The 13,630-nt window shown below is 41.4% G+C and overlaps 1 protein-coding gene across 1 annotated transcript; it reads left to right on the plus strand.

Moving 5' to 3' along the window:
• The first annotated feature begins 1,404 nt into the window (after positions 1-1,404).
• LOC310986628 (casein kinase II subunit alpha-like) lies at positions 1,405-12,163 on the plus strand. Its single transcript, XM_083972620.1, has 13 exons — positions 1,405-1,531; positions 3,292-3,614; positions 3,720-3,831; positions 3,936-4,037; positions 5,817-5,867; positions 6,166-6,225; positions 6,482-6,565; positions 6,812-6,922; positions 7,313-7,414; positions 7,661-7,761; positions 8,176-8,324; positions 8,434-8,523; positions 10,556-12,163. The coding sequence occupies exons 2-13, from the start codon at positions 3,514-3,516 to the stop codon at positions 10,672-10,674; spliced, it is 1,182 nt and encodes a 393-aa protein (XP_083828746.1). The 5' UTR covers positions 1,405-1,531; positions 3,292-3,513; the 3' UTR covers positions 10,675-12,163.
• The last annotated feature ends 1,467 nt before the right edge of the window (positions 12,164-13,630 follow it).

Here is a 13,630-nt window from a genome sequence, read left to right on the forward strand (position 1 = left end):
CTTCCCCTGTCATGTGTAGGCCTATGTCATTCTCTGGGCTGTAAGAGCAAAACACAGTAATTACACCAATTATAGAAAAGTTGATTACATGCTTCATTATTAATCTGTTTGTCACGAGCTTATCATATGTCTAAGGCAAATGTCAATATCCCAAACTAGCAATAGCCTATACGATTTTGGAGTAGGCTAAATATCACAACACTTCCTTAATCAGCAGGTTTGTGAAAAGGGTTAAAGAGAAAACCTTAGAAAGTTTTACTCAGTGATGAGATAGCCTAATGCTTTGTGAATTTTTTGGGGGAATTACTTCAACAGAAATTCAGTGTCCTTTAATTTCCTTTCTTCAATCATTTAAAGGTGTACAGAAAAGAAAATTGAATTTGAGCCCACTTTGGGTCATAAAATTAATGTGATAACTCATCTTTCAGACGTTGTAGGCCAAACTTTGTGCAAAATTCTATTTTTGAGTAAATCCGGGATGAAAGTGTGTATTTTTTTTTTCGCATTGGATAATGCAGGCGCACGGATTAGGCTATACGTCAGCCTGTACACGATTCACCAGCCACTGATATTGGATCCGTCATCCGTCATTCAAACGTCTGAGACACGCACACACACACGGAGCTCGGGCTCGCCCCAAGCTTTGAATATCCCTCCCGCTCGATAACGACCAATCAAATTCGTTTTCCTCACTCGGGTAAACTCGTGTTGCAGCTCGTGACAACTCGGCGCGACAAACAGGACAAACGGCCATTTCTGTACACCTTTAATGCATAGGAGGCTACTGCAATAGTTTTCCCAAAGGGGACACTTTCTGTTTGAACACTTTTGGAGTTAGGCTGACTGTTTTATTTTGATTTCCTTCCTTTTGTATTTAGTGTAGGCTAGTTGGCCCCATGCTAGCAGTGTTGAATTTGGCTACTGTTGCCTCCTTTGTGTATTTAGTCTCTATGCTTGTGTTATCACCCAGTCTCTTCTTCTTGCTTTCCTCTCTGCTTTCTTTCAGTAGCCCATAGGCTACAGATTTTTGTTCCTGCCTTTTTCTCTCTCTAGTTTTGTAAATTTGTCTTTCAACATTCACCTTCCCCTTGCATTTTGACTCACTATTCCTCGAATGCCATTCATTTCATTGAACTCTGACTCTCTGCATCCTGCCAGCTTCTTTGATCTTCATCATCTGACTCCTGGTTTACGGTAGTTTAGTTGAAAAGACTGTAAACTGTAAATTCAATAACGAAACCATAAAGCTGTAAAACCGAAGAAAGAAAACATTCAAGAATGAGAAAAACTGAAAATGTGACTTTTTAGTTGATGTTCTTCTGACCTGCGCTTTTGCGGCGTTTGTTTGTCCCTCCGCGGCACCCGTCACAATTCTCGGAGACGTAGCTGCCTGTTGTCTGCCATTTTGTCTCTGATACAGCAGTGATTACACACTGGCACAGATAAACCGGCGACGGAGGGGGCGAGAGCCGTTGGCCTGACAAAAGTCAGCTTGTTGGGAAGCATTTTGGTCTTCGAGGTGACCAAGGGGGTAAATATCCACTCTCGTGTTTTCTCTGCTGTGAACACCGTCTCGTTTTCCCTGTGTAAATGTTATTAGCCCCTGTGCTAACCGTGCTAAGATTAGCAGGGTAGCAACCAGGGCCCACCTCGAGCCGATAAGTTTTCAACACCTGCTCACACCGAAATGAGAAATTACTGTTTCATAGTCATTGGAGATTGTAGCCACCGTCCTCAGCCACTGAAAACTAATTTCTCAATACTCTTACTTTGTTTTACATACGATTGTCTGCAGAGCGTTAACATGCGGGATGATTCAGTATCAGAATAGCTTTTATTGCCAAGGAGTCGTTAGACCTGCAAGAAATTTGGTTATGTGTAACGTTACAGTGCAAAGCCCAAGAAAGACGGACAACAACAAATCAAAATTTAAATGAAGACCCTATTAAAGAATAAATTATAACGTTAGTACAAATATTGAATGTTGAACTATGAGCAGTACGTTATTTAAGTAACTTGTACAATGATAAATTTGAACACAAACTGGTCCAAATAACTTATGTGACCAACATTTTACTTTCAGATAGACAATGACAGTGGCAGCTTTTGTGCCAGTCAAATTTAATTGAATGTAATATCAACTGATTAGCCTACTCTAACAAAATAATAACTAATAAAGGAGAAGCTGGTCTGAGTAAGATATTTACAAATGCTACGTGATAGATTAAAAACAATTAGATATGCAGTTAACTGAAACCTAGATTTATGAATTTATTCCACACAGGGGTGACCCATTGAAAGAGAAGAGTCAATATTAAAGTGATATTAACCATACACTAATGAGTGGGTACAGTTGGCAATAGTTCAGGTTATATGAGTTGAAGTTGTATGAAATAATTCTTCATTCATAGTCAGTGTATCTGTGATTGGAGAAGCAGGTGCCTGCACATTGTGCTTCTGTGGACGCGGCCCTGTTGGGCTCATTGCAGTCTCCATTGTGTTACCTGTTACCTAGATGGCAGAGTTGTGGGTGAATAGTATGATGGAACTAATTTTGGATACCTCTGTCTTACTGGAGCTTGTGACCATTCCTGAAAGTAAGGGCACAATATCTGAGCTCAAGCCTCAGCACCCTCCTCACCAGTCTGCAAAAAAAAAAAAAAAAGCCTGCAGTGTCTTGAATCCACCTGCCAATCGTGTGATTCCTCTTAACCAGCAAAAAGAAACATCTGGCCCAACATACACCTGGATCCTCAGCTCAAGTCTGCCTGCACACATGGGTGGAGTCCAGCCAAATTCTCCAGTATTGTCTGACAGATACAAGTTATTTGTGAGCGCAAGAAATGGCCTGACTGTGAAAGTTACGTCTCACAGTACTTATCGTTCATTATCTTAATTTGGGCCATCTAACTGTGTCTTGGCTGGGTTGCAAGAACAGAAGCATGTGGCCATGTTTTGACCAGATTGGTTTAGCTAAATTAAAGCTAGTATATGTTAAAAGTTTGTTAGCATTAGCTGGCCTTTCAGCAGCTATAGCTTTACATTGTCATCACGCTCAACTCGGGGATGAACCAGCAGACAACACATGGTGTTGGTGATAAATCAATATAAGGCAATGTCGGACAAACTGGCGTGGGGATTTACAGCTTTTCCGCATTTCATGTTTATGTAAATATGTGGAGGGAGACGGTGCATACAGCAGTGATTATGGCATGCCACACTGTGATGTAGCTGGGTGATGTAGGAATTCAGTATCTCTAACCTTTGATTTTCTCTCAACTTCTTTGTTAGCTATTCCACCGTGCCCCTGGTGCCCCCCCCTTCCCCCTTCCCCCGTCCTCAAACAATCCCCCTTCCCCCCTCCCACTCCCAAAAAAATCCTTGGCCTGCTGGGATCGACCTCCAGTGTGTTCTCCCTTCACCCGTCTTCCTCTGCTCCATCCATCCTCCCTGTACTCAAACCGTTCTCTGCTGCAATAAGATCCCCCCACAACATCCGCCAAACTGTCGGACATGTCAGGACCCGTGCCGAGCCGGGCCCGTGTGTACACTGAGGTCAACACTCACCGGCCCAGGGAGTACTGGGACTATGAGTCCCATGTGGTTGAATGGGGGTAAATATCTTTGTTGACCATCACATATACACATACCACTTGCAGGATGCAGTTGTTAACCCAGATGGTGTTTAATTGGGATTTTTTTATTTTATTCCTGCAAAGAAACCAGGATGACTTTCAGCTGGTACGGAAGCTAGGGCGTGGCAAGTACAGTGAAGTTTTCGAGGCAATCAACATCACCAATAATGAGAAAGTTGTGGTGAAGATACTGAAGGTAAAGCTACACTAAGACTGAGGTCTAGATTGAGCCAGTAGCTTTAACTGAATGATAAGATTCTACCCCCGTTCCATCTAACTATCTCATCCTTTTCCCTTTAGCCTGTGAAGAAAAAGAAGATCAAACGTGAGATTAAAATTTTGGAGAATTTACGTGGAGGACCTAACATAATTTCCCTCATCGACATTGTGAAAGACCCTGTAGTAAGTAAAGAATAAAAATACTTAAATCATCGGTGATGGTTGTAGCAAGTGTCTGGATTACATAATATTTTGTGTGTTTTCTTGATGACATGTTATTTACCAAACTATTTAAATGGTTCTGAAATATGATTACTGCACCAATAGCGTGTTGAGACCACCACCTGTGCAAGCTTATCCATTGCACTTGGGTTGGAGAAGTATGTGTGTGTAAGTACTCAGCAAGCTATGGCTCTAAACTAGAAGCAGCTAAAGCAGTGATAACAGTCTTGTATCCCTATGTTGTGCCAGGGCTTTACCCAAAGAATTGAACAACTGTGCACTATTATTGTATTATGATTAGTCACTGTCATCATAAGCATTTAAAATCCATATTGCTTCAATCCCTTTTTGACTTTTAAGGAGAGAGAACAGATAGCAGGATGGCAGTTCGAATGCATTGATGTATAGAAAAAGAATATAACTGGGTTAAAAAAAGGCAAATTTAAACAATATCATCATAACAAATCAAATGATTGTTTTTTTAATGGTTGTCGGGTGTTGAACCAACCAACAAAGGTCCGACAGAGTTGACCGAGTTAAACCACTGGTCAAACAAATGCCATGTGACTGAGTCACTATGTTTCTACTTTTGCTTATTCAAAATTAGTTGGCACAAACAGTTTCTATAAGAAGGTTGTGTAGAGCCTGTAGTAAAAAAAAACACCTGGCAGCTGTTCATTACACAAGATGATGTTCAGTGTAACTTTATTGTTGCATAAGAAGTTAAGAAATTTCATTCTTAAAGATTATAAGCTGCTAAACAAATCATTGTTACATCAAGCAGCTAGCCTGCTAACTGCAGCTAGCCCCACCAGTCTTTGTTCTGCCCTGACCTCAGCTGGTCATCAGTAGTAGTAGTAGTAGTAGTAGTAGTAGTAGTAGCACTAGTAATAGTCATAATCAATCAGATATTTGAGTTCATTAATGAGCCACCTCCTCTAGCTGAGGTGTTGTATTGTCTGATGACTGTGGGAACAAAGGATCTCCCAGTCCTGCAGTGCAGTCAGATGAGATATTGGCTGCTGCTGCTGTTGCTGCTGCTGTTCTCAGCCACAGCTTCTCTAGCTTGATCACCTTCTGGGTGTTCAGAAAAGTAATGCAGCTTTTATATATTACTGGTGCCCTGGCAACCTTAGTAGCGTATTAAATAATAGATAGTTCAGTTACAGTTCACACTGTAAGCAACAAAGCATCATTTGTGTATGAATGGTCAGCAGTTCATTGTCAAAATGATTAGTGAGGGAGTGTGCAGCATTCAAATGACTTGGTTCAACCTAACATTAGATTCAGCAACAAAAAGCTTTGTGTTGGAGATGTGAATTTAATCTAATCTAATCTAAATTTACAATCAAAGGGAGATATATTGATGGATATACCCTAACCCTAAATAGCTACGTTTAACCTATCAGCAGTGAAGCTGTTGAGCCTGTTGTTCTGAATAAAAAAGAGGAGTTTCAATTGCTGAAATTGTATTGCCTAGACAGACAATATCTGACCTGATGACTTTCAAATGTTGGCTGCATTTCCATGCTTACTCATGTCTTCTGGATATGAATGGACATATTGAAATGAAGTCATAGTGTTGCTTACAGTGTGGCTGCCTAGTTTGTTCATACAGAGATTGCATTAGTGCCATAACTTATGAAAGCGTTGCTGTCTGAGCCAAGCAGACAAATGTATGGGAGGACATTGTTGATTGAGACGGCAACTTAATGAATGTACACCGGTTATATTTTGCAGTCCCGGACACCTGCTTTGGTCTTTGAACATGTCAACAACACAGACTTCAAGGTAGGAACTGAACTTTCCATCACCTATCAGCATTTAATGTGTGAGAGAATGGATACCTCCTTTCTTGGCATACTAGTGGTTTTTCTGTACACGTGTGTGTATGTGATGGAGGAAGATAAAAGTCCAGTGTTATGTCTTCGGTGCCAGAAAGTCAACCATTTTCTGGTTCTATCCTCAGTCACTGGCACAGTCCCACCAACCGGTACAGTGTGGAGTCTGACTGTGACATGAAGGTCTGCTGCTGGGTAACTGTTGGAAATTACAAGAGAAAGATTAATAACTTTGCTTTGGTTTCCAGCAACTGTACCAGACCCTGACAGACTATGACATCCGTTTCTACATGTACGAGATCCTCAAGGTGAGTCCTCCAGCTGCCTCTTGACTCATAAAGTGTAACCTCTAAACGTCCTGAGGCGAGTAAAGCATCAAATCCTCAGATACATGCTGAATATCCTTGAAAGAAACTTATTGTTGTTTGACTAGTTTTTTGGGGGATTTTGATACCTTCCTGGGTACAAAAAGCCTCACCTTGTGTTGCTCAGCTGTTGTAGAAATGGTGGGCTGAAAAACCTTTTGACCGATGGACAACAATGACCTTCTGCTCTTTCACATAGGCCCTGGACTACTGCCACAGCATGGGAATTATGCATAGAGACGTGAAGCCACATAACGTAATGATTGATCATGAACACCGCAAGGTCAGTGATAAAACACAATCACAGTGCACCCACAGCCAAAACAAAGAATATCTGAATCATTAAATATGACTATTAACCAAGTTTGATCAGTTTTGCTGTGTAGCTTTTTGTTTGCCCTTTTGGCTGTGTATTCTTTATTTATCCTTCACTCTGTAATTTGACTCATTCATTCAGTGAGTGTCCATTTACTTGGCTGCATTAAACATTAATACAAGGGCTGTCTAACTGTCTTGTTTTTCCCTTTAGTTACGCCTTATTGACTGGGGTCTGGCAGAGTTTTACCATCCGGGACAGGAGTATAACGTGAGAGTCGCCTCCCGCTACTTTAAAGGACCTGAGCTCCTGGTGGACTATCAGGTATGTGGGCTATAATGCGTCAGGTGGATTGGGTGGGGATCATCCCTATGTTCCCCAGGTTCTATGCTCCCTGCTTTCCCCCAAAAGGCCCTGGGAAAAAATCTGAGACAGAGTACAGTGGATTGGGCATGTGTGTGTATTTTATAACGGCAAAGTAAGTAATTGGTTAACGAGCGTTGGTTATCGCTCATAAAAGAAAATTCAAAATGTGCATCCCTAGTACTTGTTCTGGGTCTCGTTCGTTGTGCTCCAGTTTGAGGAAGGCAGGGACCCCTTGTTTAGAAGCTGAGCAGTATCCACCTGGGACAGCAGGGAAAAAGACGTTTTAGCCATTTGGTCATCTTGAAACCAGATATCAGTTCCTTTGAGCTTTTTTACTGTGTGTTTCAGATGTATGACTACAGTCTGGATATGTGGAGCCTCGGCTGTATGCTGGCGAGCATGATTTTCAGGAAGGAGCCCTTTTTCCATGGCCATGACAACTATGACCAGGTAAACGCCAAGCATCAGCATCAGCTGCTACAGTGCATTCAGATAAAAGTCTTAAAATCCACACTGAGTGCTTTATGATGACAAATTCAAAACTTAATTTTGAAGCTTTGCAGTGATTGTATTGATTGATGTTTTTGCATCAGTTTTCACAATCAGTGAAAATATTCCTTCCCACCTCTCATAACCTGTGGCATAGAGAGTTTTTAATACTAACGTAAGATGACAGCCTGCTTGTTTTTCCTGCAGTTGGTGAGAATAGCCAAGGTTCTGGGAACTGAAGACCTCTACGACTACATTGACAAATACAACATTGAGCTGGAACCTCGCTTCAATGACATCCTGGGAAGGTGAGAGCTTGTTACTGCAGTAACATAATGATGATGGTGTCATGGCTGTGCAGGCTTTTGTTTTGTATTCTTCTTCTTAGCATTTACAAAAGAGTGGAAGAGCAACAGTGAATTGAGAAACTCCTCAGACCCCTTCACTTCTTTCTTATTTTGTTAAATTGCAGCCTGATGCTAAAATAAAATAAAATAAGAATCCCTCATTAAAATGGATTTTATTAAAAGGAAAATGTGAAATATCACACAATATCAATATGACACAAGTATTCAGACCCTTTATTTTGACACTTGAAATTGTCATAGTTCTTGCTCTGACAGTTTGACTGTCACAGTTGTTTCTCTAAAAGACTCCACTTCCACTTTTCTCTTTTTAAAATGACGTTAGAATTGAGTGTTAATGTTGTTTTTGTCACACAGGCACTCGCGCAAGCGGTGGGAGAGGTTCGTCCACAGTGAGAACCAGCACTTGGTCAGCCCCGAGGCTCTGGATTTCTTGGACAAGCTGTTGCGCTACGACCACCAAGCCCGGCTGACCGCCCACGAGGCCATGGATCACCCGTACTTCTGTGAGTCTTAAAAAACAGCCAGTGTTTTTTGATCACAAGCATAAAATCAAAATGAGTAATATCATGGAAGACAAGATAAATGACTAATTTATATTTGTTGTCTCCGCAGTCCCCATTGTGAAGGACCAGTCTCGTGTGGCCGGATCAGCCAACCTGCCCAGTGGGAACACAGCTGTCAGCACAGCCAGCATGATCACTGGTGAGAACACACACGTTTGTGCTGCAGCAATCACTGAAGTGTTTATTTAGTCCACAAACAGATGATGTTCATATGATACTACCTCCGAGAGAAATGTGATACATTTTGAAGATAGAGATTATCACTGCAAAGTTGAATTTCAATAGATTAAATTCTGTAAGCACAGTCTTGGTGATACAGGTAGCCAACTGATCTTATTGTTGAGAGAGCAGTTGACTTTAAGGTTTATTTTTTGCTTTTCCTTTTTTTTCGAGACCGTGAGTACTGAAAAAATAAAATTTTGCCCTCGTCGGACCGTGTCGACTCCTGTCGGGACTGACACAGGCATTATAGGCGCGCGTGGTCTCGGTTTGGCTACAGTCGAGCCCGCTAGTGATGCGCGGGCTGACCCGTAGCCCGCAGGTAAAACACTTAGAGCTTATTATAAAGCCCCCACCTATAGGAATTTTAGGATATCACAAAAATTTAAAGATATCACAAAATTTAAAGATATCACAAAAAATGTAAGATATCACAAAATTTAAAGAAATGCACAAATGTGTATATATATATATATATATATATATATATATATATATATATATATATATATATATATATATATATATATATATATATATATATATATAAAACAATGAACTTTTATGAACTAACTTTTTGAACTACTGAGCATTTTTCAGCTCATACGTTTCACGTTTTTTTTCTCTGGTCCATACTATCACGGATGTATTATGGTCTGTACGCCGCACCACTGTCAGAGCGTCATGTTTCCATGACAACTGATGTTTCCATGACAACTGCGGGTCAAGAAATCTTTACTTTATTTGCGGTGCGGTGCGGGGCGGGTCATTAAAAAAACTGACGATGAAGTCCAGAGTGTGTTATCAGGGCCGCGCTGATGTTGACGGGAAAGCCGGCGGAGGTGTGAGGGAACCGGATGAGACGGCGGCTGGGCGCATCAGCAGAGCGGGGTTGGTTTCACTGAGAGCAGGGACTGGGGAGGACGAGAGGCGGCGGCCGCCGCGGCTGCTGCACGCTGCACTGTGACTCTCTCACTCCTCATGAGCTCCACAGTCCACACTGACAAGCTACCGGCAACACAGCACCTCTGTCTGCCCTTTCAAAGTAAAAAAAGGCCGCTGTCTGACGTTTAATAGCAGCGGGGCGGGTCGGGGCGGGTTGTGAAAATAGATGCGGTGGTGCGGGGCGGGCTGGGGCGGGTCAAAATACTTCATAGATGCGGGACCCGCGGGTTGGAAAAAAACCCGGCCCGCGCATCACTAGAGCCCGCGGTCCATTTCCGGACCTCGAGCCGCTCCAACTACTCGGTGTCGCCACAGTCTGAGCTTATAAACATGACGTGCCACGTGTCTTTGTCCCGTCAGTTGTCATGGAAACATGACGCTCTGACAGTGGTGCGGCGTACAGACCATAATACATCCGTGATAGTATGGACCAGAGAAAAAAAACGTGAAACGTATGAGCTGAAAAATGCTCAGTAGTTCAAAAAGTTAGTTCATAAAAGTTCATTGTTTTATATATATATATATATATATATATATATATATATATATATATATATATATATATATATATATACACATTTGTGCATTTCTTTAAATTTTGTGATATCTTTAAATTTTTGTGATATCCTAAAATTCCTATAGGTGGGGGCTTTATAATAAGCTCTAAGTGTTTTGCCTTCTCCTGCACTGTATGTCTTTGTGATTTGTGCATACCTTTTTTTTTGTTCTTCTTGTTCAAAATAAACCATTTAATCCACTGAAATGAATATATGGACATTAGTATTAATATCTGGTAACCACAAATCAATGTATAGCAAACGATTTGTTGACTTAAAATATTGACATTGACATGTTGTGCACACATCAATGCATAAATAGACTTGGTGTAACTGTAGTGTTAGGTGCATTGCAGGGCACATCAGGCACATTTACTAAATAAAAGTTTCCTGTTCAAATGGAGCCTACACCTAGTTTTCAAACTTCTCTCTGTTGTTGCCTTTTCTCAGGTATCTCTGCCTTGCCAGCGTCCACTGCCCTGGGCCCTCTCACTGGAACACCGGTCCTGTCTGCTGCCACCAATGTCCTGAGCACCCCGGTGCCCGCTGCTGCTGGTGCCCCACAGTGACACCCTATCTAAATCCACACTCACCCCTCCTCATCTCTCCCACCTCCAACACCACCAGAGGTGAAGAACCAGACAGGTGCCATTCTGCAAGCCCTCCTCCCTTTACCACCACATCCTGTCTAACTCAGTGTGACCGTGCCTCGCCAGCCCCCCGGCTGGAAGACACTGTCAACTATTAAAAAAGAAAGATTTTTCTGCATTCCTTTTCTTCCTCAAATGAACGTGTTAACCTGACATCTGAAATGAATGTTCTGTGTAACTGAAATATACAGGTATTCCCTCCATCCGCCCACAAGCTGTAGTTTATACACGGGTGCGTGTTTGTGTGTGGTGAGTCTGGGAGTGAGTGTCGTCCTCAGCTGATTTATTGGTGTCATCACCTCCACCCCTCTCCACCTGTGTGCGTGTGTGTGTGTGTGTGTGTTTTAGTTTGGATAGTAATGCACTGGTCAATAAGTACAACAGCAGAAGGCAAAAGAAAGACGTCAGCCATCAGGACCAAAAGGAGCACATCCTGTGTAGTTTACTACTGCAGCATTGTCAAAAACAAGATCCAGTGAAAACACTTTATTTACCTCCCGAGACAAGTCTTAACCACCATGTCACAGCATTTTGGAAGTGTTTGGTGCTGTCCTGTGCTCCAGCTGTATGTGAACGCAATGACACTCGAACACTTTCTCTGCCTGAGAAGTCTTGTTATGCCTTTTTTTTTTTTTTTTTTAACCACACCAGATTACAAGTCTTCTTTTGATAATGCGACTCCCCGTCATGTCATCTATTATTAAACTGTTTTGTATTGAAATGTTGTGGACTACTGGATAAGGTTCATTACTGTCAGAGTGGTTTGATCGACTCTAGTGTTGTACTCTGATCCCTTAAGAAACCAGGTAAAGTTCATTCAGGTTCTCAAAGAAAGTTTTCTCAAATGTGCTGCTTTTCCAGATCCTTGCACTGCTTCAAGTGGCTTTTCTTGAATTACTCCAAGACATAACCAAAGTTTACCAAGATGGTTCGAAGAAGAGACTCAAGACTAGTTTTATTTTGTGGGAGTTGAATTAGCCTAGACGCAGGTTAAAAATGTGGGTTCTAGTGGGGAAAGAGAGCAGCATGACACAGTAATCATCTGCAGGTTACTGAAGAGCTATTTAGTGTTGTGACATGGGTGAGCTTAGTTATGATTAATACAGTGTATTGGCTTTCACCACCGTGTTGAGGGACATATTGAAGTTGAAATGTTAAATAGCACTTGAAGCGTAGCGTTTTGCGCAGTGTTTTAGTGTCGGAGTTTGAGAATATAAGTTTTAGATCCTGCAGTACATACGCATACTTCTTTTTTTTTTCCATTTCAAAACCTTAAAATGCAAATAAATCAGAAAATGTATACGTGACCTGTGAACAGAGCAGTTCGAGTCCCTACATCACTGTATATATTTTTATGTTCCTATGTAGAAGACTAGTATTTGAAAATATTTGTGTAAATAAACACGTGTTTTATTTATCAGGTACATCTGACTGATTTATATACGTCATGGTCTTACAGGCCACTCTTCTCACACACCTCCCACACTACATCAAATTGATGATGTAGTGATCACTTTTACAACAATGCTTTTTAAGATTCAAAATGTTTATCATATGCAGTTTTTTTTTTTTTTAAATCTCTTAATACATTTAGTTCTAAACCCAAATGCACTCAGTGTGATGTAAAAGAGAAACTATGTTACTATTTATTTTGAAAACCTGTGTGGCAAGTAAAATTTAACTTCTAAGTTCTGCTGTTAGTGCAGTCAGTGGGCAAAACATATCACTCTCCCTCTACATTGTAATTCTAATGCAGTACCTTAGTCTGCATTACGTTTACCTTACCGAGACACCAATGCAAGTGTATGATATTCAAAATAGATCCATGTTGACCTTAAACATTAAAAAGATAGTATACACTGTTAGACTGACACGTTCCCCCTGAATGAGTACTTTAACTTCATTTAATATTAAAACCATTTTAATACATTGGTACAGCATGTTGTATTTTTCAGTATCACATTTTATCCACACACTGTTCTTGCTCCAGGTACCAGTGCATTGTTGTGTTCTATAAACTCATGAGATTTTAGACTAATGTGAATTTAAGATGACAGTTTATTTCACAACCCCTGCATGTTTTCAAGACAAGCAAACAAAACATTTAATACAAACCAAGCATCTTTCCTGAGCAGTATGAGATTCATACATACAATGCGTGTATTTCTGGATCATAGAAACACAATCAGCCCCAGTGGCTTCTTTTCTCAGACTGGCTCTACAGTTGCCCTGTTTCAGTTTGTCTAATGGGTTAAGTGCTTTGGGTAAATAAACACTCAGCAGATGCTGGAGGTGATCACACCTGAACCTTCTCTGTGGAGCAAATGGCTTCCAGATTGACTGGTGCTGATGGAGGGAGGCGGGGCAGACTGCTGCAAAAGGGCCAGAGGGTCATTAAAGGGCCTGTTTTTACAAACACAACCCCTTGACACATCAGACTGGGGCACCGGCGGCCCCCTGGCCCCCAACTCAGTTGTACTAACATCAGCGACCTGTGGAGGACATGGTTTCACTCATAAAGCAGGACACCATGGTGTTTTACCACACTTGGTCAGCCAGTAACACGACCCCACTGCACTTTCTCTCCCGCTGCACCACCTCCACCTCACAGTTTGGAGCCGTAAATACTTCACTCCTCCCTTGAATCAACTTAAAGGAATGTCGTTAAATGCCTGTTGAGTTGATTAAAGTACTAATGGATGTGTGCTGAGTGGTGTAATGTGTGTTAGGGAGGATGTGGCAGTGTTAAACAGGGAAAACTCACATTTTTTACAGACACAAAATTCAAAATTGTATGGTCAGAAGACAGGGTGTGTGTTTTATCTCTGTCACAGCAACATCAACACATGGAAGAATGAAAATGTGTTTGACAAGC

Source organism: Trachurus trachurus, assembly GCF_905171665.1.
Source record: "Trachurus trachurus genome assembly, chromosome: 5".
NCBI lineage: Eukaryota > Metazoa > Chordata > Actinopteri > Carangiformes > Carangidae > Trachurus > Trachurus trachurus.